Source organism: Ammodytes marinus (assembly GCF_949987685.1).
Source record: "Ammodytes marinus genome assembly, chromosome: 1".
NCBI lineage: Eukaryota > Metazoa > Chordata > Actinopteri > Uranoscopiformes > Ammodytidae > Ammodytes > Ammodytes marinus.
The window spans coordinates 10632532-10657681 of record NC_137230.1 but is presented as its reverse complement, the minus strand read 5'-3'; the positions used below and the strand labels follow the sequence as shown (position 1 = coordinate 10657681).

At 43.3% G+C, this 25150-nt stretch overlaps 2 protein-coding genes across 2 annotated transcripts; one reads left to right on the top strand and one right to left on the bottom strand.

The window, feature by feature from the left end:
• Positions 1 to 11: 11 nt before the first annotated feature.
• garre1 (granule associated Rac and RHOG effector 1) lies at positions 12 to 23160 on the top strand (the record flags this gene model as incomplete). The annotated part of the gene is given in 14 exon segments (XM_080030921.1): positions 12 to 41; positions 43 to 402; positions 8135 to 8347; positions 9086 to 9226; positions 9490 to 9585; positions 9800 to 9961; positions 10200 to 10358; positions 13343 to 13440; positions 16387 to 16512; positions 17068 to 18170; positions 19718 to 19883; positions 20342 to 20479; positions 20718 to 20793; positions 21120 to 23160. Coding segments are annotated over 14 exon segments (3216 nt in total). The 3' UTR covers positions 21468 to 23160.
• Positions 23161 to 23459: 299 nt separating this feature from the next.
• ss18l2 (ss18, like 2) lies at positions 23460 to 24396 on the bottom strand. Its single transcript, XM_080033365.1, has 4 exons — positions 24267 to 24396; positions 23928 to 24004; positions 23721 to 23808; positions 23460 to 23614 (listed from the first exon to the last, which is right to left on the bottom strand). Exons 1-4 carry the CDS (start codon positions 24333 to 24335, stop codon positions 23555 to 23557), a joined length of 294 nt encoding a protein of 97 aa, XP_079889491.1. The 5' UTR covers positions 24336 to 24396; the 3' UTR covers positions 23460 to 23554.
• Positions 24397 to 25150: the final 754 nt, after the last annotated feature.

Sequence of the window (25150 nt, the reverse complement as noted above, 5' to 3'; positions counted from 1 at the left end):
AGCAGTACCAGATGCCTGAGCTGAGCCGGACCCTGAGCGCCTCCCCTGGCCTCTTCATGCTCAGCCTCTTCTCCCATGATGCCCGCCAGCTGCCACCCGCCTCCTTCTGGCACCACCACCGCGGTGGCCGACATCCAGCAAGGCATCTCCAAATACCTGGATGCCCTCAACGTGTTCTGCCGGGCCAGCGCGTTCCTCACTGACCTGTTCAGCAGCGTGTTCAGGAACTCTCACTATTCCAAAGCAGCTATGCAACTGAAGGACGTGCAGGAACACGTCATGGAGGCGGCCAGCAGGCTGACTGCAGCAATAAAGCCTGAGATCGCCAAGATGCTGATGGAGCTGAGCGCTGGGGCCGCCAACTTCAAAGACCAGAATGACTTCAGCCTGCAGGATGTGGAGGTAGGTCCTCACACCATCTCACACCATCTCACTTACCACCTGTGGAATACCTGTATCCACTCCACTATATCACGCTGTGTTGACTTAAGAAAATGACTCAAGTCCCATGTCAGCTACCAAGCAAAATAAATTATTGAAAATGTACTGTTTGCTCTCCTAGAAATAATGAGTAAAGCTTACAACCTGAGGTGCTATAGTTAAACCACATACTTTATGATATTAGATTACTCATGACTGGTGTTGTAGCAGTGGTGCTAAGATGCTTAGCTGCCCCCTGTCAGAAGGTTGGCTCCATGAATCAGTGTTTCCTGGCACAAATGGGATTCCCACGCCCAGTGTTAAGCTGGTGTCAGGGTCTGAGGGTGAGGTGTGGAAAACACTGGGGATGTGAGAAGGAAAAGTCATCTTTTGTCACTCTGAATACCACACCAGTTTCCCAATGCACTGCATGTGTGTGATATGGAAAACAACATTGTCACTGACTTTTTATTACTAACTAATTTAGAAGATTTGGAGACTGATGCACTAAATAACCAAAAAGCTCAGCTATGATGCGAGATTCATCCTTTCTTTTTTTACACTGTTGTTTTTGTCCCAGTGATTCATTAAGAGAGTTGTAGCCTTTCCTGAAACTCAGAGGAATACACTCACACACCTACACCTGTGTCTGACCCATTCATTCACAACCTGTTAAAGGTGGAGTCAGCGATTCTGGAGAATGCTTCTTTTTTTTTTTTTTTTTTAAACCTTTATTTATACAGGTAAATCCCATTGAGACCGAAGACTCTTTTACAAGGGAGACCTGTTTTCCTTTCCCACGTTACCATTCACACACACATTCATACACCGATAGCAGGCTAACTATCGACATTCACACGAGGCAAGGTGGGTGAAGTGTCTTGCCCAAGGACACAACAACCATGACACAGGTGGCAGGGCGGGGATCGAACCTCCAACCCTTTGATCATCAGCCGACCCGCTCTACCAACTGAGCCACAGCCGCTTCTTGTCAAAATCAGTGAATATCTCCTCATGATCTGACTGCAACCTGTTTGTACTGTGTGCACTGAAATAACATCCAGTGTTAAATAACATATTGGGCTCTGTACATGGGCAAGTTGCAATGCTAGCTTTAATCTGTAGAAGTCCCCATTCCTTATGGCTGAGACAAGTCAAAGTAACTAGCAATGATAACAGTGTAGTCATCCTAATGTGGTTTTAGAAACATCTGCTCCCTCTTTCCTACTAAATGTGGACTGTGTCAGAGCCACTATAAACCCAGGTCACTCAGGAGGAGGTCACGCACTTCATAAAGCCTGGATGTATAATGCATGTTAACTCTGACAACATGAACCCACATGGGTACACTACAAATCTCAGGCTAAACATGGGCACCTGCAAAACATCTGGACACAATGATTGAGAAATGAAGAGACTTTGCAGGTGCAGGACAACAAATAATCTTGGATTGATAAATGTGATGGAGCGGTGTTTATGAGAGTGATTCCAATTAGCAATTTAGCTGTAATTGTGCTGGTCTCTCATGTGCTGCCATCATCAGCATCAAGGATCTGTATTTTCAGCTGTACGCCACACCCCAGGCATCCCTCATGATGACTCCATCTGCTTATTTATCTACCATTTAATACACAGTTGTGAGCCTGGGGAATTCCTTGTGTGGCCATCCACACACCCACAATGCCTCAGATTAGTAGAAGATGTCCCTGTAGCAGAAAATACATTACTTACAGTTCATTGAATTTGAGTATAACCATATTTTTAATTCAGGAGTTAATAGGAGTTTGATTCTGTATGCACAACATTTAAAAGAAGAAGCGTTTCAAAACAGACACAAATGTTTTGCATAATGAAGTGAAGACAACAACAAATAATCGATATCCGTTCAAGACTGACAACATCTTGTCAGGATACAGAATACTACAGGGCCCTATACATAAAAAGAAGAAAACAAATCAATAATCAATAATCACCATCTCACCTGGAATGTGTTGTTTGCTTGCGATTAGACTCCCCAGTTGTACTCCCCTCATTTCTCTAGTATACTGATCAAGTATTAGGCAGAGTTTGGAATGCATTTCAGAATCTAGAAAAAAAGAAGACAATATAAGCAGAATGATTCCATATATGATCGGGGTTTATCAGTGTTTGCGTAATCCTTTAGCATGTAGCAGCGAGGGGCTGGTACATGACTGCGGCCACAACACTGGAGAGGCTTGCTGGACCTCAGTGGATGTGGCTGAGCCCAAAACAGGAAACACTTTTGCACCGCAGTCAGTAAATCTGACTCTCTGCGGTCTTGGATACGCACAGATGAATATTAGAGGAAGCCCAAGTCTGTGAAAGTTTAGACCGCATGGTTTGGCACTAACCTGCTGTCTAGCCCAGGGCATAAAGGGTACATTTGTTAAAGCACAGAAGGATACGCATTAATACTTGACTTTTACAATGGCCTTATTTTAGTGTGTTAGCTGTGTTAACCTCTGAAAGAAAACCCTGCGTGTGCACAATAATATTATGTGGTTTTGGGTGAAGTCAAATGTGCCAGTCTCATGTGAATGTGCAACAGGCTGTATGATGAGTCATCAGTGGCCCGTTGCTTCTTAGTAAATGTCTGCACTTGCTACTATGTTCTAGTTCGGTAGAGGAAAGTTCAGAGTACACACAAATGAAACTTGTTTAGACCTAGCTTGCGATAATTGCTGCTCCATCAGCCTGTCGCTTACGTTGCGAGATGTATTTGTGACTGTAAAAGGGATTTTCCTTTGTCTGCGTGAGTGGAGGAATGCAGTTTGGCAGCTGGCCGTATTATGAGGTCTTCAAAAAGAAGCAAATGTATTTCTGAGTTTGGGGAGTTGTGGTATGTGAAGGACCCCCCCCCCCCTCTCTTCCCTAGCTCATGTCTCCTTCTCCTCTTTCTTTCTTCCTTTTGCACCCCCTTCTTCATTTTAGAAAGAGCCCCAAAAGTTCAGGTCAGTGCAGTGTGCAAAACAAACCATTTTTCTTCTCTTTTTTTCCCCCCAAATCAGAGCTGTGCTCCCTTTCTGCTTAGGGTGACTTCACTTCCAAAAATGCATGAAAATGTCACGGCTTGTGTAGAGGCCGTTTGCCGAGCTTGTGAGTTTAAACCACAGATGCCCAGAGGCAGCATGCGAGGTCTCCATGAGCAGAGAGAACCTTCATGGCTTCATGACTGCTCCAGTTAGACAACTGCATAAGCTTTCAGAGCCCTGATGCACTGCAGAAGCGCACTGCAAAACCAGCTTACCATCTTTGTCTATTTGTTGATGGAATGTGTTTCAAATTGACAAGGGTTTCATCCAATTGCAGTGATATTTATTGAGTCATTTTCAGTGGCTGTATTGTGAAATGACACAGAATCAGTGAGGAAAAACATAACCCACCCTTGTAAGAAGAGCCTTATTATGCTTTCAACATAGTTAAAATGCCAGACAAGGACAATGTGTGCAACATAATAAATTGGATTTCAACATGTCTTCCTTTCTGCTGCTGAGCCAACCTCATTAATATTTATATTGCAGCCAGCCAGTATAACATAAAGAAAAAATTAGCACAAAAGTACAAAGATATAGCAGTGTATGTAAGTTGGAGTAGGTCTAAATTAGGTCTCCTTTGGAGCAATGTTTTTATGAGTGGACCCCTGTTTTGCTTGTGTAGTGCACGCCCATGATAGCATTGTGACACACAATCCTGCCAATCGTTTCATCCTATTTTGCCAATAGGTAGTAGGTGGGTGTAACCTGCCAGGAAATGCAGAAAATGTGCCCCAAACGCACATAAAGATTGCTTTCTAAATCAAAAGACTAAAAGAATAGGCTTTGGGAAATGTTTGACACGGAAGGAAATGCTTTCAACACATTTTGTACACCTCAACTACACAAACACACACACTGTTTTGGTGAGAAACATCATTTGTGTGTAGTACATGGAAGATCCACAGGGCTCCATCTGATATCGGTTGGTATAAGAGCATTTAAAGAAAAGCACCACTTTAACCAAACTAAGATTTAATTTCCATTTCCATTTTGTTATTCGGCTGATGAGATCATATTTAGAATGACTTTAGAGTGCCCAAGTAATAATCGTACACTACCAACAACATATGTCGGCGACCATTTCTAAGAAACTCAGGGATCAAGAGAAACACTTGCGACCTTCCTGTTTCCACGAAAATGATTGTTTAAAAAATACCCAGACATTAACCACCACACCACCAAGGTGTGTTTGTGTTTTTTCACAGAGCAGGCAGCGGTGCACCATGACATGACCATCTGGTTATTATAAAAGCCTCACGCTGCCTTTCCCTAGAAGAGGTCTAGAGATGGATCTTAACAACAACACTTTCCTAGATTGGGTGCATTTCTAGTGCAGGTGTTCTAAGAAAGTACACCGTATAAATGTTGATGGATTCACAATTTCCCTTTGTTTGGGCTTGAGAGGGGCCGAACGTCGTCTTGGCTCTGCTGCACTCTTATGTCTCATATTTTCCACGACTGTTTGGGATACTGCACACGCACACACACACAGACACACACATACAATCACATGTGTTATCCATTATCTTGTGCTTTAGACATGGGGCCTCATTTTTTTTTCTCCCTCTTTTGGCTATTGTAGACGACTTTGTAACACTTTGAGAGTTGCATTTGATCTCATAGCCAGGTTGTGTTGATGCTATTTTGTGGTGTTCTTTAGGGGAAACACTGCGGGGTCATATCGGTTTGCAATTGTCTGGCTTTATTTATTGCTTCATTATCTGGCTATGTGTGTCCTCTGTTATCTATTATTTGCATACTTTTGCGTCTGCACTAAATCTCCATTGATGGACCGAGTTCTGATTAGTTGCTCAATGTCAACAGCGAGAGCAGGAATTTCGTATTTGGTGCACACTGGATCTGTGCCTGTGTTTATCAAGCCTCCCAGATAGTGTGCTTCGGAATGGGAGGAGGGATAGGCAGTATATCTATTTTATACATGGCTCTGAGTTTTAAGGACACAGGCTTTTACAGCTGCTGTGTTTATTAGTTCTTCCTTTAGGGAAAGCAATGTTGCTTGCTCCATCACTTTGCTACATACTTTGACAACTTTTTGAGTGATCGCCATGGAATTTTGTGCAGACATCTGTGGTAGGATTAATTCCTATTGACTTTAGAAACCCTTTTCCTCGGAATGCCACCATGAGTGACATTTGTTGTTCTGAGTTGAATAACTTGACTGAATTTATGACTAAATGGGGGCTACACTATTGCCATTGGTGTACTTTGTTTTTAGTGCCGACATACAGAGCTGCTAGTATGGCTGTAGACTGTTAGTTTTGCTTTATTTCAAATTCAACACACTTTCTCAATTTAGTTGTATTATACGGAATTTATAAAAAAAATATGGCAGTACGACCTTGTTACCCATCACTTGACAGGATGCTGACTCAGAATCACTCTTTTTCCCCATCTTCTCATTTCCCTTTTGATTTTTCAAATTAGAAAAAACGTTCTGTGTTTTGGGACCTGTCGTCAGAGAGCCAATATACAACAACAATACAGCATATCAAAATGGACCACTTCGAGGCTGACAATTGTATGAATTGAGAGTGTTATTCCCTCTTGTATAACATCTCCTATTTTAAATTAGTATTTTGGGACTCCTCTGAATACTTATTTGCACGTATATAAATTAAATAAAATCTCAACAAAGACTTAGTAAAGCAGACCACAAAAACAACAAATCTACAGTGAACGGTAGACGGTTGAAAGGAAATGACGAGAGAGAAAGAGGGGGAATGACCTCTAACATTGGTCCCCAGCCAAATCCAATTGGTCATGAAAATGATTAAGTATGCTAGCTAAAGTTGCAAAGTCACGGCCCAGTGGGAACAATACATTTCCAGTCACATTCCGTTATGAAGTTGGGCCAGTTATTGTTTTGGTAACTTTCTTCCATGAAGTGTGTGGTGTTGAAGAATGAAAGTAGCTGTGCCCTGTTGTTCCTGTCTGCCATCAGAACGCAGCAGCAGCATATTTCAGTCTTTACAACTTCCCCTCCAGATATTTTCAGCAGGTACCTGAAAAAGAAAACCCTGTGACCGTGGTGGACCCTGTGGTGTCCTGTTTCTCTTATTTTGGCGAGCTGTACAACAAACGGCCTCTAAGCCTGGACTATTCTCTCACCAAAACACACACACACACACACACACACACACACACACACACACACACACACACACACACACACACACACACACACACACACACACACACACACACACACACACACACACACACACACACACACACACACACACACACACACACACACACACACACACACACACACACACACACACACACCACTCGGTCATTCAACTCTGTAGGTGTGGACGGATGTACAATATGACACCCTGAGATATTCACGTGTGACAGAGGCAACGATGAGCGAACCATTTAGAACCATGATCTCCTTGGCAAAGATTGTGTTTCTCTTGTACTTTCCCCTTTCCTCTTGGATGCTACCATTAAAATAAAAGTTTAAAAGGAGCGACCTGAGCATTAGTAAACGGATGTAGATAGATGTATAGCATTACGTGTTGCTGTCCTGGCTGCATTTTTCCAGTATAAATAGACAAACCTTCCCTCTCTCTGACACATACACTGACATATACATTCAATCCAATATGTTCCGTCCCTTTCTTGCAAATACAAATATACATTGTACTCTACTTTTAGATCATTGATACCAATTCACATCGCACAATAAATCACAAATGCAATAGCAAGGCAAGCACATGTTTAGTTAGCTGAAAGTGTTTTATTTTGAAAGATAGAAGTAACTCTGATTTATGCTTTGTGACAAGGCCTGGGCTCTGTGATTTGTAGTTCAAAAGTAGCTTTCCTATTATGGTGTTTTTCTGTAGAAAACACTAGGGAACAAAGGAGGAGGACAACATTTCTCTGAGGGGATGATTACATTTTGGTCTGTGTGTTTGCATTGAAGGTTTATATTGTTTCCAAACCTTGTCGTCATCCTCTTTCTTTAGTTTGTTTTTAATGATTCATTTTATAATCGTTTAAGGAGCTACCCAGAGACAACCTGCTGGTGTAGCTTATTTCATATGGTAGCAAGACATTTTTTTTTAAATGTACTTTGTATTTCTATTAAGTATATAGTGCACCTCATTCCAAAGGAAATGTGCTTAAACCACATGTCGCACCTTGAAAATAAGTTAAGTGAATGGTAAAAATGAGTTATGTTCTATAGTATATGGTCTATGATATTATTTTTATTACACATTACAGATCTAAGCATATACCGTAAAAGCTACACTTTTCCTGTCAGGCCTAATGTTGTCTAATCTTAAGGTGTGGAAAGGGAAGCGAAAAAACAAGCTCGGGGCACATTTGAAAATTCATAAGTGGTTTGGTTGAATGGGCCTGAAAATGTACAATATATCAGAGCTAGGAATAAAGTTTTGAGGTCCTCTTCTTCTTAGAAAAAAATTGTTTTTGTTGCAAGAGTAGCAACAGTGTTAACAAATCACTGAGGCATGCGGCCATACATGTTAAGTTTCCTAGCCTGCAGGAAGGAATCCATGTCGTTTGGCGTGTCAAAACATCCTGACTTTCGGTACGTCGGCATTTTAAGAATGATGATGATGATGACGAGATGGTAACTGTAATCTCTTTGTCATGTCTTTTCCTAGGTGCTGGGTCGGTGCTTCCTTACGGTGATGCAGGTCCATTTCCAGTTCCTCTCCCAGGCGTTGCAGAAGGTCCAGCCCGTGGCTCAGTCCTGTCTGGCAGAAGCCCTGGCCCAGGCCCAGGAGCGCTGCGCCAACGCCCGCTCCCAGAGCTCCGACCTGGGGCCTCTCACCGAGCTGGAGGAAGCCTCCCGCTCATGGAAGGGTGCCGCTCAGGTATGCAGCCACAGTGCGCGCCCCTAGGACTATACTTCCTGGTCTGGGCCTTGGAAATATGTTTTTTTTTTTGTAAGTCTGTCTGTCTGTGTGAGGTAACACATTCCTGAGAAGTTCCCAGTCTCAATTTCCTATTACCTCTTCTTTTCTTTTCTTTTTTTGGGGAGGGCTCAAGTTTCTCTAGTGAACCTGCATATGCTATGCCCCGTACCCCTCTAAACCCTAAGCCATGTAATGGAAGGTAGTTTTGTAAGAACTAATCCCCCCAGGCTAATCAGTCTCACTGACCTGTTTTGAGCGTGCTGCGTTGTATAAAGTGAGGCAGAGAATAGAATAGTGGGTTGATTGATCGGTTAAGCCCTGGCATGCAGAGTGTGAGCCCTGAGGGGAACTAGGCCTGCATAAACCCTGGCTGAATGTGCTGGTGGGAGTATTTAGGCAGAAAGAAAAGGCTTTTTATCCTCTAAAAAGTTGTATTTTGTGGTGCTTAACTTTTATTTTGTCGAGACCTCTATTATTTCAGTATTTTAGCAGTATTCCAATTCAACTTGCCTGTCAATCTCTCACACCTTCTTATTTAGGTTGTGTATTTTATGTATCACTTTTTAAATCCTTGGCATTTAATTCTGCATTAGAATCCACTTATTCTCATGTGCCTCACCCTTTACTCTGAGGTTGTGCTGTAGTAGAGGATATGTTTCTACTGTCACTCTGACCCCATGCTCTCTGTGCCCTCAGGCCATGGCCAGGCTGAGAGAGAGGGGCCGTGACGGCTGCCTGGCAGGCATCCAGGTTCAGCATCTCTTCTGCTCCAACAACACCACCATCCCTGAGCACCAGCTCAAAGATCTCAACATGAAGATTGACCACGCTCTACAGGTACAGTATCAGCCCAAAGACCACACTCACTGTTACTCCATTAGCTTGCAGATTTAGAGAAATACCGACCATATATTGAAATGGACATCTGGGTAAAAGTACAGTCATTTTGATTGAATGATTATTGTTGAACAAAATGGCTTATTTATGAAATTGCAGTTCCAGGGAAGTGTAATATCTCAAGCTAACAGCTGTCTTGCAGTAATGTATGTAATTAAAACCATGTTGTACTGATGACCGGTCTTTTTTTTCTGTCTCTCCAGGCTTACAAAGCAGCATTAGAGAGCCTGGGCCATAGTGAGTACGCACTGAAAGCCGGCTTTCATCTTAACCCCAAAGCTGTGGAGGCAGCCTTACAGGTGGGTTCACCCTCAAAAAGTCAGACAAAAAAGTGAAAATCTACAATCATAATAAGGCAATACAGCTAAAGAATAAATGTGACATATTCTTTCTATGGAACACGTTAACCGTTGTTTTTGTTTTTTATGTCATAAGACCAACAATTATTATTTTATTACTGTCCATTTTGCACTTAAGTTTACTGTATATGATGGTGTGTGTGTGTGTGTGCAGAGCTGCTGCAGTGATGCGGAGGCCCAGCAGGCGGGCAGGATGCACACCACCTCCCAGCCCATCCAGTGTGAGCTGCCCACCATCCCTGTACAGATCGGCTCACATTTCCTCAAAGGAGTTTCCTTCAACGAGTCAGCGGCTGATAACCTCAAACTTAAAATGGTACGCCCCCCTGACTCGACTAGCGAGCCTGATACTACTACTGTTGATTGACAAGAAAAAGTTACTTAAAGTCTCTTGTGTATGTGTTCTATGTGACACTCAAAAGTCACCACCTTTTTTCCGGATAAGTAGTTTCGAAAGATTATCACTATGTTTCAAGATAATGGGTTTAGTAACATCAGCAGACTGTGATGGTGGACTGTTTTGCTGATGGCCCGGCTGTGCTTTGTCTCCTCAGCACACAATGCTGCAGCTCATTAAGGAGGCGCTGGGCCAGAACGGGGTGACACCCAGGGACGACTCCCCCGTCACCGAGGTCCTCAACCAGGTCTGTCCATCCAGCTGGAGAGGAGCCTGCAAGACAGCTGTCCAGCTGCTGTTTGCCCAGGCTGGGCTGGTGAGTAGGAATGTTAAAGACCAGGATCATTACAGTACAGCTGCATTTCTTGATTATACCGAAGAGTTTGTCAGTTTGACACGTAGAGGGCTTGTTAATCAAGACCTGTAAACTTGGGATGCTCCAATTTGTAGCCTGTTCTCATAGACATGTATTTATTTAATACGGAGTGCAACATCCTCATAGTTGCTTGATATGAATTGAACTACTAGTGAGCCTGATAGTGATATAAACCAGAATTCCAATCCCCTGCTTTTTAAACCAATAGTAAGGTTTGCAAAGGGAAGGTGAAAGACTATTGAATAGTATTAAGACTATTTTTTTTGTATAAAGGGGTATTTGTAAAAAATTAGTTAGCAAAACATGTTTTTTTATTTTTAATTAAATGTTCCACCAGAATGCAACAGAATTACACTAGACATTCAGGACACTTTTTCTCTTTGTTTTCGTAGCGGACCCTTCAGTACAGAGTTCTCTATTGGATCCTCCATTCAGTATTTTGTACCATCCATAATTGATGCAGTGTGTAGAGAAGCCGGTGTGTTGACGTGAACGGGCCTGTAACTGTAACTTGACACTTCTTCTGCTTAAGACACTGACTGAATCCTTTACCTTGAGGGTTTGGCATCTTGCGCCCCCATTGTTTGTCAGATTTGTAATGGAGATGAGGAGATCTTGTCCGCTTTGCTTTGGGGCGGTTTGAGAAGTGTAAACAAACACCAGATAGAGAGAGAGACAAAAGGAACGCAACATTCCTGCAGCATCTGTGTGAAGGATGGGCTGGTCTGTCTGTAAACACCCCCCCCCCCCCCCCCCCCGATCCCCCCCTGTTGAAAAGAAGAGTCAGAGGGAGGGAGGGTCAGAGGCCGGGCTCTCCTCAGAGTTACACCAGTGTGTTTATGCTCAACTGTTTATTTCCTCTGTGTGGTCGTCCGTATTCTGTGTGTCAAGCCGAGGGAGTGTTCCCATCCAGCCCTGGCTGCCAGCCCCATGCTAGTCTGGCATGACCACTTCCGCCAGCGTCTATTCGCTTGCGTCGAAAAGCTACGCAGCCCCCGGTTGCTGGCTTTCCCCTATTGTGATCCCCCTCAAATTCGGAAACAATTCGCTCAGTCAACCCGTGTGCTTATGTGCAGCGCTCTCTCTCTCTCTCACACACACACACACACACACACACACACACACACACACACACACACACACACAGGGTGTGAGAAGTCACATTACTGTAGACAGATATAAAGTGTGGCGATACTTCGGGATAATAATATTGGCGGCGGCGGTCCGGGATGCATCCTAGCTTAGCCTAGCTGTCCAACTTCATTGTACAACTACCCCCGGGCAGAAATACCCTCATAAACTCTGGAAAATGAAGCGTGGGGGTTTGAATTGAGCACCGGACCTTATAACCAGCTAGATTAAGATCCGCCGTTCCCTTTCTTTGGTGAATTAGGGACTATGCAGCGGTGTTTTAGCGACGGGGAAAGATTCCAACGGCTTCCACTATCACCTAGCAACTCTTACGGCTACTTGCTGCAGTTGGTGTAGCGCTCACAACGTCAAAACCCTGTTCTGCCTGTAAACAGACGGACTACGGCTCTGACTACAGCGATAGGAGGTGGTGACATAAGTTCTCGAATGCTAAAAATTCTACTCGACCGCCGTAGCCGTCCTCTCAACCGCCGATGATAATGTTACCAGAGATAACACTACGTGGGTGGCTAGTTAACTCCGGTTAAGTTATCCCGTGAGCTCCTCGGGGGCTAAAGTGTATGGTGTCTTGACATGCTGGTTAGAAAGCAACACACTATGTATATTCCTTTTGTCTTTAATAGTTTTTGTGTGGCGTTTGCGGGTTTAGCCATTTCTCTGACAGTCTCTGGACGTAAAGACGTTCCATCAAAATAAGTCCCCCCCCGGCACTATTTTGCAGGACACCGCTGCTGCTTCCCGGGGTTAGCCCCGCCCTAGATGATTGTGATTGGTTTAAACAAATACAAACAGGCTAGCCCAGTTTCCCCGGTTTCCCCATCCGAATAGACGGCTCTAAACAGAGTGCTTCCAGACCCTACTACTTGCTGTAGTTTGGTCTGGCTTTGCGAGACTAGCCCCATGCTAACTGTAAAACAATCCCTGGATGATGGATTAACGCTTTTGCATTAGCTTCTTATCTGAGCCTATGAACACTCCAACCTGAAATAGATCACACATGGAAACACACATTCACACACGGTATCTTCCACACACTTTGCATCCCTTGCATATATACATACTCCCTGTAATGCACTATTCATACCTCACCATGTACAGTGTTTCTTCCTATTTGCCATCTTTTACACTCAGTCAAAATCCGTCATTCCTGGCAACATTATTTACCAGCAGCCCCCTTTTAATTTTAGAGTGTAGAGAAAGTCAAGCTGGTCTATTTTGCTTCCGTTCCTCCTTCTTCCTGCCCCCAGTGACCTCGTTGTGTGTGTTCGACAAGGCTGACGGACTGTTTTTGTGTACACGTCTCTCCCTTTCTCTCTCTCTCTCAAACGGGGCAGCCCGGGTTTTCAGAGGATACACCTGCTTTTTTAATAACAATAGAGTAATTTCCTGCAATCCAGGAAATAGACTCCTCCCACCATCCCTCCCTCTTTGTTGCTCCCAGGCTGCCTTGACTCGAGGAAGCCAACGCCACTTTCAAAGAACGCGCAAATAAATTTGACTAGCAGGAAGGCCGGTCTGTTTGTTGTCACTGGCTGAATTGAATGTTTTCAGCTTCCTCTACTTTTTTTGTTGCTGTTAGAAGTGCTAAATCCCACTGGTTTACATACTGTGGAGCGTATAACTAGACTGTTTAGTTTTTAAGTTTCTGTATGTGTAAATCAGTCAACACACAGTATGCTCAAGCAGAATTTACAAGGAAATGAATAAATGGCTGCGAATAAATCTTTTCTGTCAGGTGATGCTGACACTATTGTGTTTCTGTGTCCCAACAGGTGGTTGTTGATACAGCTCAAATTGAGAATAAGGAGGCCTACGCTCCCCAGATCACACTTGAAGGTTCCAAGGTGGTGGTCCAGGTCCCCTCTACATGGTTAGTACATCAGGAAAATGTGCTGTTAATGAAATGGATCCAACTTTTTTTTTCCCCCCCAAGTCTAATTTCGCTGCTCAATTAATCCTCCAATCGGATCGTTTAACTCAGAAAATGCAACAATTTGGAATGTTTCAAGAGAAATGTGAAACGTTTAAACAAGAATTGGATTTCTATCCCCGTGCTGTCATGTGCTATGCTAGTTGATCATGTGGTTTTAGTCACATGACGGAATGTTAGTGTAGCTGAACATATGAACATACAGTATCTCACAAAAGTGAGTACACCCCTCACATTTCTTCAAATATTTCATTATATCTTTCCATGGGACAACACTGAAGAAATGACACTTTGATACAATGTAAAGTAGTCAGTGTACAGCTTATATAACTGTGTAAATTTATTGTCGCCTCAAAATAAATCGACACACAGCCATTAATGTCTAAACTGAAGGCAACAAAAGTGAGTACACCCCTGAGTGAAAATGTCCAAATTGGGCCCAAAGTGTCAATATTTTGTGTGGCCACCATTATTTTCCAGCACTACCTTAACCCTCTTGGGCATGGAGTTCACCAGAGCTTCACAGGTTGTCACTGGAACCCTCTTCCACCCATTCATGACAACATCACGGAGCTGGTGGATATTAGAGACCTTGTGCTCCTCCATCTCTCGTTTTAAGAAGCCCCAAAGATGCTCAATAGGGTTTAGGTCTGGAGACATGCTTGGCCAGTCCATAACCTTTACTCTCAGCTTCTTTAGCAAGCCACTGGTCGTCTTGGAGATGTGTTTGGGGTCGTTATCATGTTGCAGTACTGCCCTGCGGCCCAGTTTAAGAAGGTTGAGTGCACGTTTTCAGTGTCATACCGAGAGGTTGGCTTTGGAAAAATGACGTATGAGTGCTGCCAGCATTGCTGAAGAGCTTGAAGGGGTGGGAGGTCAGCCTGTCAATGCTCAGACCATACGCCGCACTCTGCATCATACTGGTCTGCATGGCTGTCGTCCCAGAAGGAAACCTATTCTAAAGATGATGCACAAGAAACCCCACAAAAAGTTTGCTGAAGACAAGCAGACTAAGGACATGGATCACTGCAACCATGTCCTGTGGTCTGATGAGACCAAAATACATTTATTTGGTTCAGATGGTGTTAAGAGTGTGGAGCAGCAACCAGGTGAGGAGTACAAAGACAAGTGTGTCTTGCCTAGAGTCAAGCATGGTGGTTGGAGTGTCATGGTCTGGGGCTGCATGAGTGCTGTCAGCACTGGGGATCTACAGTTCATTGAATCTTAACATGTAATGTGACATACTGAAGCAGAACATGATCCCCTCCCTCCGTAAACTGGGCCACAGGGCAGTACTGCAACATGATAAAGACCCCAAACACACCTCCAAGACGACCACTGCCTTGCTACAGAAGCTGAGGGTAAAGGTTATGGACTGGCCAAGCATGTCCCCAGACCTAAACCCTATTGAGCATCTTTGGGGCATCCTCAAACGGGAGATGGAGAAGTGCAAGGTCTCCAGTATCCACCAGCTCCTTGATGTCGTCATGAATGGGTGGAAGAGGGTTCCAGTGGCAACCTGTGAAGCTCTGGTGAACTCCATGCCCAAGAGGGTTAAGGTAGTGCTGGAAAATAATGGTGGCCACACAAAATATTGACACTTTGGGCCCAATTTGGACATTTTTTCTAAGGGGTGTACTCACTTTTGTAACCGGCAGTTTAGACATTAATGGCTGTGTGTCGAGTTATTTTGAGGGGACAGTAAATTTACACTGTTATATAAGCTGTACACTGACTCCTTTACATTGTATCAAAGTGTCATTTCTTCAGTGTTGTCCCATGGAAAGATATAATTAAATATTTGAAGAAATGTGAGGGGTGTACTCACTTTTGTGAGATACTGTATGTCAAACTAAAGTACACAGTCACTAATGGGAGATAAGGGAGAACACACATTAGAGAACGAGAACAAAATGGCATGTTGTCACGCTCTCAGTGTACACTCAAAGAAGGATGTGAAACTGTCCCAATCTTAAGGCCAGGACACACCGGCCCGATAATCGCCGTCGTAGAGTTTCGAGGGGACGGAGACACGAATCTGTTTGGTGTGTGCCGTGAAATCGGTCGTAGTTGATGTCGTCGGGCTTCTTTTGAGCCGATTGAATCGGCGGCGAGCAGTCTTTCAGTTTGAGCAATTTGATTTGTGGAGGGCTAGCGAATCAGTGAAGCCCGGAAGTGAGGCGGGTAGCACAAACAGCTAACAACAGTTAGCCATCGTTTTAATGTGTTTGTTTGTTTCGTTCAGCGAGTACTCACATGCATCAACCCTTGTTGACTGCTCGACACCATGCTCGACACTCTTTGCTAAAAATGGTGCTCTTTATGGTCCATAAATATAAATACGTATTTCTATCTATGTTTATGGTCTAGAGAGCCGTCCCATCATTTCCGGCTTCCGTATTTTTTCGGGCCACAATACAGATTAGCGCCGCCTGCTGTTATGGAGACATTACGTCCCGCGCAGAGCGTACGGAAAGGCAACAGTCGGTTTGTTGTGTTCTTTGCACTTTTTCGGCCGCGACAGGAAGACTGGAGCTCCCTGAATCGGCAGTCTCCATTTTCGGGTAGTCGGACTGGTGTGTCCTGGCCTTTAAGGACACGGCACAATGAAGAGGAATGAAGAAACTAGTTGATACACTGGAGAGTACACACAGCTGTTCAGCACCTTTTGTAATATAGTGTGAACACATTTGCATCAACCATACTTAAATGTTATTTAACTGAGGAACTGACATTATGAAACCTATAAAGCAAAGGTTATTTTGTGCTATGAATTTTTAATATGACATTGTCAGCTCTTTAGTATGAGCACCTGGGCTTTTGTGTGCCAGACATTGTGATGAGTTTTCATGTCCTGTCATGACGTGTGTGTCTGTACATGTTCAGGTGTCTGAAGGAGGACCCAGCCACTATGTCCTTGCTGCAGAGGAGCTTGGACCCAGAGAAGACACTGGGTCTAGTGGACGTGCTCTACACGGCCGTGTTTGACATCAACAAGTGGAAGGAGAGGAAGTGAGTGAATGTTGAACAGTTACCAATAACCACTCCATTTTCTAACCAGTGATTTTACCAAGTAGCTTTTTCTGTATAGTTTTTGTTCAAACTAGCTGTTGAGTTTAGGGTCAATTGTTTGGTTAGTACGGTACTTTTGGGCTTGTGTAAAAGCCTGGTGAAGACCAAACAACCAGACGAGACCGCTTAAAAATAAGGGCCCCGCAGTTTGCTTATAGTGTTTGAAAAGCAAATGAACCAACCACAATATTTTTTTTAATACCAGCTAAGTGATTTTGGCATGATTTTAAAAGCTAGAGCTACTGTTAATGCTGATCATGGAACTGTTTCGAAAGGGATTTCATGATAGAGCTGCATAAGCCATGTATGTATGTATGTATGTATGTATGTATGTATGTATGTATGTATGTATGTATGTATGTATGTATGTATGTATGTATGTATGTATGTATGTATGTATGTATGTATGTATGTATGTATGTATGTATGTATGTATGTTTGCAAAGCACACTCATGATACTTAATCAATGCGTGTAATTCTCTTCCCTTATAAAGAGAGCAAGCCTTGCCCACTATTCAGCTCCAGCTGCAGCGAGAGATCCCAGACTACGTCATCCAGGCGGACCTTCCTCCTGGCACTAGCTCTAAGACCTCCAGTGGATTGCCCAAAACCATCTCTAAGCTGACTTCCAAGTTCACCAAGAAGGTCTCCTCCAGCAGCTCTAACAGCGGGGGCAGCTACTCCATCCCTAGCACCCCCTCTCGCAGCATGCTAACTAGCAGCAGTAGCTCCGAGGAGAAAGCCAAGAACCTGGGCCATGGTGACAGGAGGCTGCACAGCATCCTAAACATGAGCAGCCTGTCCTGCGTGGGCCCTGACTCAGGGCAGCTGAGCCAGCTGGCCAACGGCTCTGTGTGTGACGACCAGGGCATGAACCTGCCCACCGACCAGGAGATGCAGGACGTCATCGACTTTCTCTCAGGATTCAACATGGGCAAGTCCCAGCAGGCCTCACCACTGGTCAAGAGGAGGAACTCTGTGGCGTCTGCAAACCCCGCTGAGATGAAGCCCCCGAGTGGACCGCCGCCCACTTCCCAATCCATTTCCCACAATGCTTTGCAGCCTTCAGCTCAGACCCAACCTGTACAGAAACCGCAACCACAGCCTCCTCCACAACAACAACAGCAACAGCAACAACAGCTGCAGCAGCAGCAGCAGCAGCAGCAGCAGCAGCAGCCTCCTTCCTTACCTCAGCAGCCTTCCCCACAGGCCCTGCAGTACTACCAGCACCTCCTGCAGCCCATCAGTCAGCAGCAGCCTCCTCCTACTCAGCAGACCCCACCACAGGTCCTGCCCCAGCAAAGAGTTACCAGCAAGTGGCTAGGTAACTCCGGGCAACAGCAGCCTCCTCCACAGCAAGGCCCCCCGGCCGGGCTGTCTCCGCTGGGCCCCATAGGCCAGTGGGGTTCCCCCGGACTGCCAGACCTGAGCTCAGACCTGTACAGTCTGGGTCTGGTCAGCACCTACATGGACAGCGTCATGTCAGAGATGCTGGGCCAGAAGCCCCAGGGCCCACGCAACAACACCTGGCCCAACAGGGACCAGAGCGAGGGGGTGTTTGGAGTCCTGGGAGATACCATGCCCTTCGACCCAGCAGGTGAGATCCAACGCCCTGTTTATATGCTAGTCAGATGGACTGGTGAGCATTATACACAACAAATTATGATACATTTTTCGACAGTTTCATTACAAGGACTTTTCACTGCAAAATAATAAGAATGTTGCGTAATTAACATTCACACCTGAATGTGTTTGTTGAGGACAACCCAGGGAGTCGGCCTTCTTTTAAAACTGTCCAATTCAAAAGGATGTGGGCAAATCTTCTGAAAAACAGATGAGCTCATGCACTACATTGTTTAAAAAAAAAATGTTTGTTTATATTAACTATCGACAGTAAGATACAGAAATAATTACAGCAAAATCAAGGTAAAAATCAGTAAATATAGATAACTGATATAATAAGATCAGATACCTTCATTTGGTTTGAACAATCCGCTGCTATTTTACAAATCTGGGTATTTCTCTTTGAACAATGTTTAAAACTGAGAATTAAAAACCCTACTATCCTGTGCTATATGTAAAATTGCTTGTTGCTCAGTATTGAAACCATTGCCACAAATACCTCTGTTAATTTTATTAGCTTGCAATAAGGCTGGTTTGTAGCTATCAAAGCATTGTCGTAAGGTAATTAAGGCACTGTTTTTTTTTTTTTCTTCTCTTGAATACATGCTAAATGATATAGTGTCTTTGTACATTAGCAGAAACGATGGGCATTTCATTAACGTTCTATGCTAAATCATCATCCTCTGTGATGGACCTGGTACTACTTCTTGGAGATATGTAAAGTTTCAGCACCATTTTTATAAAGTTGTGGCCTCTGTTGTCATGAAGATATGTCCATGTAGGAGAGTTGGTCTCAACCCCCCATGCTCCTCAGTCAGTTTGTAATGTCAGCAGTGGGAGGGGGCGGCAGGCCTTGGGCTTTGCTGACGCCATATTTTCATTATTTAAAAAAAATAAAAACTTCAGAGAAGCAGCTTAGCCATGTTTTATGGCTACCCTGCAGTTATTAGTTGAATATTCATTATACACGTGACACTAATGTTGACATCAGGGTACTATTTATAAAGATTAGTATCAAGGCAACATCATTACATTGAAGCAATTCAGTGAAATGGGAAGGGGAAAATGTTTATCACACATGTAAAGGCAGACTCCAACATATATGGTTAATGGGGCTTTATTCAGAGAATAGAGTATGATAGATATCTGATTGAAAACCATTCAGTCAGATTTCAGACAACTTTGGACCCTGAGCTGAGAAACAAATACAATGTAGGCTGGATAGAATGAGCAGCTCTGTTGCCTGCATGTACTGTAGCTGTAAGTTGACAATTTCCGCTCAATTTAGCCCGTGTCAGTTGCTACTTTTACTGTGCAGCAGACCCTTTTGACTGCTGTCGCGGGGCTATTGTGCTGAGGTGACTTACGGCCATTGTGATTTTTCTGCTATGGTCGACAGTCTGGCAGAGCGGATTGAGCAGCAGGGAAAAAGCTGATGGTGTCAGCAGCTCATAGTTTGTGTGTATCCTCTCTTCCCCTGGTAGTGGGTGCATAGTTTATGTTTCTCCTCTCTTTTTGCAGTGGGCTCTGACCCCGAGTTTGCACGTTACGTTGCTGGCGTCAGTCAGGCCATGCAGCAGAAACGGCAGGTGCAGCACATCCGTCGCCCCAGCAACCCACGCAGCAACTGGCCAATGCCTGATGAGCAGCACAGGACCTGGTCCCACCCAGAGTACTACAGCGAGGGGTAGGTGCCTGGACATGACTAATACACACTACAATCGTTTTAATTTTTTTAACAATACCACGTTAATAGTGACTGTTGTCCTTTTAATGTAGCCCACAAGTGTGAGACGGCACCATCCTGCTGAGACTCATCCTAGACATAAACAGACAGCCAACATAACTGCAGTATTGTAACCTCAGTGCAACAATGTTGTTGTTTATGGAAAGACTTAGGCTTGTCACCCACACGTATCCCACTTATAATAGATTCCCAGATGTTTTTTAATCCCTACAAATCACCCGAACACAAAGAGAAGACGTCAACGTCTACTATTTCCCACACAGATTTTTCTTAAATTGAGTGTCATCAAGGTGTTTCCATGATCCGATAGATTTGAACCTGTGATATCTTTCTTAAATACCACATTGTTGAGGGTACAATGGGAACAGTGCTAACCCCTCCCCTTGTTGTGTCCTCAGGGAGGCTGTAAACAACAGCTGGTCAGCCAATCAGGGGGACTCTGCCAGCTCCAGTGACGAGGCCTCTTCAGCCAATGGTGACAGCCTGTTCTCCATGTTTTCTGGGCCGGACCTTGTAGCGGCGGTTAAACAACGAAGGTAAGGCCCAAACTCCGCCACTGGCTTTGATTTGTGTTGTCATTGTCTGTCAGGCAGTTTTACTGTTGAAGGCAACATTAAAACTGCAACAATACTTTCCTGGGTTGATATTCCACTTGCAAAAAGATGCTACTTCTTCATCCCTTGTTTACTACACACTTGTTGATAATACTGACTTCGTATAGTCAGAAATACTCCTGCTGTACAGTGTGTGAGTGTCGTATTTCTTTTTTCTCAGAAAACACAGCTGTGGTGAGCCAGAGGTCTGCACCCTGCCCTCACCACCACTCCATCACATCTGCGATGATAACCAGGTTAGTAAATTCATCAACAGCCAATCAACCATTCACTAGTGCACATTTTCTTTTCTAATAGAAATTGAGTTGATTTTACAGTCAATTTTGAAAATGTAGGCTAACTGTAAGCTACCTCCAGAATCTTATCAGGGATTAAACAGCCTTTTCTTAGTGTGTGCTTTTTGGAGTTTCACATTATACAGCACCACTAAGGAATAGTCAAGCATTGGGATTCGATTTTCTGCTCTTTATTTTAGGGGATTGATCAAACATTTGTTTTTTAACCTTTTGATTGGTAACTGACCATTTCAGCTTGGCTAATTGTCGTCCACTGTGCTCCACAGGACAGCAAGACTAAAACCTGGCCTCCCAAAGCGCCATGGCAACACTCCACCCACACTCACACCAACACCATGCCCAATCCCAGCTCTTCCTTGTACCAGATGAACCTCCCGCCTTCCTCCCAGTGGAGTGACTCCATGCAGATGCTGCAGTCTCCTGTGTGGTCCACTGCCAGCGACTGCTCTCCCTCCAACGCCATCTCCTCTGGCTTCCCCTTCACACAACAGCAACAACAGCAGCAGCAGCAGCAGCAACAACAACAGCAACAACAACACAAACCCATGACCAAGGGCTTTAAATCCTTCCCCCTTAAGCATGAGCACAGGCCTTCCTACCTTCACCAGTACTGACAGTCTAGTGTCTAGAACTAGTCTGGGGCCTGTCGCTCTGTTAGAATGAGCCACTACAGTCCACACACACCCACTGAATTGGAAGATTTCAAACCCCCCTCGGAGGCAAAACAAATTAAGTATACACACTGGCTCAACATTTTTTGTATCTATATTTTTCCATGTCAAACATCCCCATTTGGAGAAAAAAAAAGAGACGTATTTTGAAGTTTTTTGAACTGCCATGTTTTAACTACAAAAAGGTGCATGCGTCATGCTCGCAGCAGTGTAAGTCTAGTGGTCGTTTCTCTGTCTGTTGAGCTGACGTCTCCTCAGATAAGAGCTGGAGACGTGTGCGGCCGTCACCAACTTGCTTTCTGCAGCTGTGAACATGTGTGTAAAAGGAGGGAGGGGGGAGATTTACAAAGGGGGCGAGGGGCTTGAAATGCTCATTTTTGCCCATATTAAATATACTGTGTCTACATAGCTGTAACTGCCAAATCTTCCACAAGATGACTCAGAATACAGCTACCATCTACTGTTTCATAGCTTGTAAAATACTGAAGTTGAAATATAGATATTTAGTTCTTTTTATTAAGAGGCTTTGAGCAGGCTCAGCATAAATATAGTAAGTCACTGCAGAGGTGTAATTTGAGAGAAATACACTACTTTTTTCAACAACTGACCAGAGTTTAGAACTATTGCAGTAAACAATGTGCCATGTTGGTATTGATAGCACTTGCAGAATATTATTTCCAACCAAAGTGTTGTTCAGGAGATGAATGGTGCTGACGAGATAAAGAGGCGGTCTGAGATTATTGAGAACCAGTGGAGTTCCACGCCCTGTTAGATGAGAGCGTACAGGGACATCCTCCACACCCAGAAGCGCTTTCATTTTTCCTGCTCTCTAATTGGCGGTTGTTTGCTCCAGATTGACACTAACTCCCATAATCCTAACTTTTTCTTCAGTTTAATAATACAATATTTTTCTTGTACAATTATTGACAGTATTAATCTTATTTTTGTATTTTCTTACATGTTATACCATTACTGTATGTTAGTATTCTTCTAGGCATATGACATAAATCATTATTTTCCACCTCCCAATATGTGAAAAAGCACAGTTTTTTTCCTACAGAGTTGAACTACACCATCTATCTATAAAGGTTACCAAATATGCCATGCTAAACACTAAAACATTGTGTGACGACGAGGGTGCTTTCGAGCCCTTGTTTCTTCGGTTTCTATGGCAATGGGCTATAATTAAAAAGCCCAGAATGTTATCTTTTTGTGATGTTTGCGGATGCCAATGTTGCCTGTATTTATGAAATGACACCATGTTTTCAGAAAACTAACATACTTAACATGTTTACAGAGAATAGTTTGCTGTATATACATATAAATATATATCTTTTTATAGTTAATGTGCTTTGCACAATCAAGATATAGGGTTTGTTGCTTTTTGTCTGTGTTCTCTTCCTAACTGTTGCAGCCTTTTTTAAAGACATCATTACAGACCTTGGACTGTAACTGTTAGCTGTGTCAAATGGTTTACTAGTGGCTTCTACAAAAGAAAAAAGAAAAGAGAAGGAAAAAAAAACATGTTGCCCTGATAGAAGATATGAAGGGGGACTTGCTTGGCTTATGTTGCTTATTGTTCTCTTGAGCTGGCAACTGAATCTTTCCAAGTGTACCAGCAATGCAAAAAATGAATAAAAATGACTAGCAATTTGACACGGTCTCTTTTGTAGTTTTTTCTTCTGTTTAAAGTCTCACTTTCCTCCTACAAAATGTGAAGGTTCTAAAACTGTCCTCTGCTCCCGCTACACATTTTTTTAAATAATTGGACCCACTGCCTACTTATGCAATGGTCCCTGAACTGACTGATTTCAAAAAAGGCACCAACAACACTTTTAAAAGAAAATATTTGTTTAATGTAAAACTCAATATATACAACAACAAAAAAGACTTTGTATTCACAAATACAGCATCACTGAGCTGACACACCAGGGATCCTGCAACAATGTCGTTGAACCATTCTCAACCACATTAATGTATACTATTTGACAATCCATACATCCTAACTCCACTGACAAAAGCTGCAAATGTCACGACCCTCCATTTCCATTCACAGTTGGTACTGAGACTGAAGTTGCATTAGATGTACACTGGAGAGAAGAAAACAAAATACAAAGTATTAGAAATAAGCAACTTAGTAAATAGAAATTGTATCATTCCATTACGGCAGTTCAAATTTAACTGTGTGGTCTGTACATGTGAAGACGGGGGTAGTATGTTGTCTGGGCTGGCATCAGCTATAGTTGCCAGATAGACGATGTTTCGGTGCAGAATCTGTTGGTATCTGTTGGAAAGGCACACAGAAGAAAAATGAAAAATGAAAATACATAGCAGATTCATAATAGAGGAATTCGTCAAAAAAAAAACATATGTATAAACACAGTGCGTCATAGACAGACTTACTGCACACACTCCACTGCTCGGCCTTTCTGCATGTATTCGGCGATGCATCTTATTAACTGGTCGTTCTCATCCAGCAGCTGGTGGGCACAAACCAAACAAGGTGTAACTATTTGACTTACAAACAGTGGCTAATGGGGTGATGTTTGGCAGGCTTTAACCGTCTTGTAAAACGACAAAACCACTGTGTACAACACCAAATATTCCCGCTAAATACACTAATGGAAAGGCTTCAACTCTAACCAGCTAGTGGCTAACAGCTAACGCTGGCGCCAATGATTTATGTATGTAAACAAATTAGCTAAAAGACTGTTTTGTGATAACCCATTCCTGATGTCTTACCCTCTGTATTGTTTCTTGGTTAATTGTCGCCTTTCCTCGCAGCCTCTTTGGCACAAAGACAATGGACATGTTTTATTCAGTCAAAAAGGTTTGTTAGCAACCGAAATATTTTCCTCCTCCGTCTTCTTCGTTGCCTGTGTTAATCGTCGGCCGAGTTATTTTTGTCGTATTAGCGCCATCCTCCGGAGAACTGCAGTATATATAACTGCTGTACTAATTTCTGGTGACCCGTGCGATCTGTTTCCGTGATAGCTAGCCTAGGACCGTTAAATAAACTTGTTTTATCAAGCGTTAGCGTGGTGAAAATGTGACTTTTAATTGATGATTTTCCACCATGTGTAGACCTTTTCCTTTATTTAGCCATGTTCCATATTTCCTCTGTTCATTGTCAGGATGAATCTCATGCTGTGCTTTTATGCCCCCTTCTGGCCAAAATGTGTGTTTATTATAGCCTACTATCTATGGTCAAAACCTTACTATCTATGGTCAAAACTGACCCAGGACCAGCAGCTTTGAACCCTCATAGAACGTGGGCCCCTGTAAACTATCTCCCCAAGACTTACAAAGAGTAGTTTAAAGCCGTGAGTTGTTGTGTAAAACATTATCATTGTAAAACTAACAGTTCAGTCCGTCTATCCCGATACCCAGTGTAATAAATTATGTAATAATACATTTTATTTGTAATGCACTTTATATTACAAGAATCAGTGTATGCTGTAACGTCAAAAAGACTAATAAAAACTATTGAGAAACATACAGAATATCAAAAAGAGCCATGTTGAGGGCGTTTCTTTTCATAACCCATTAACAAAATGAGAAAAATATTTAAACCTTTCATTATTTTACATCCCGGAGATAAATGTTTTTAATTTTCTCTAACCTGT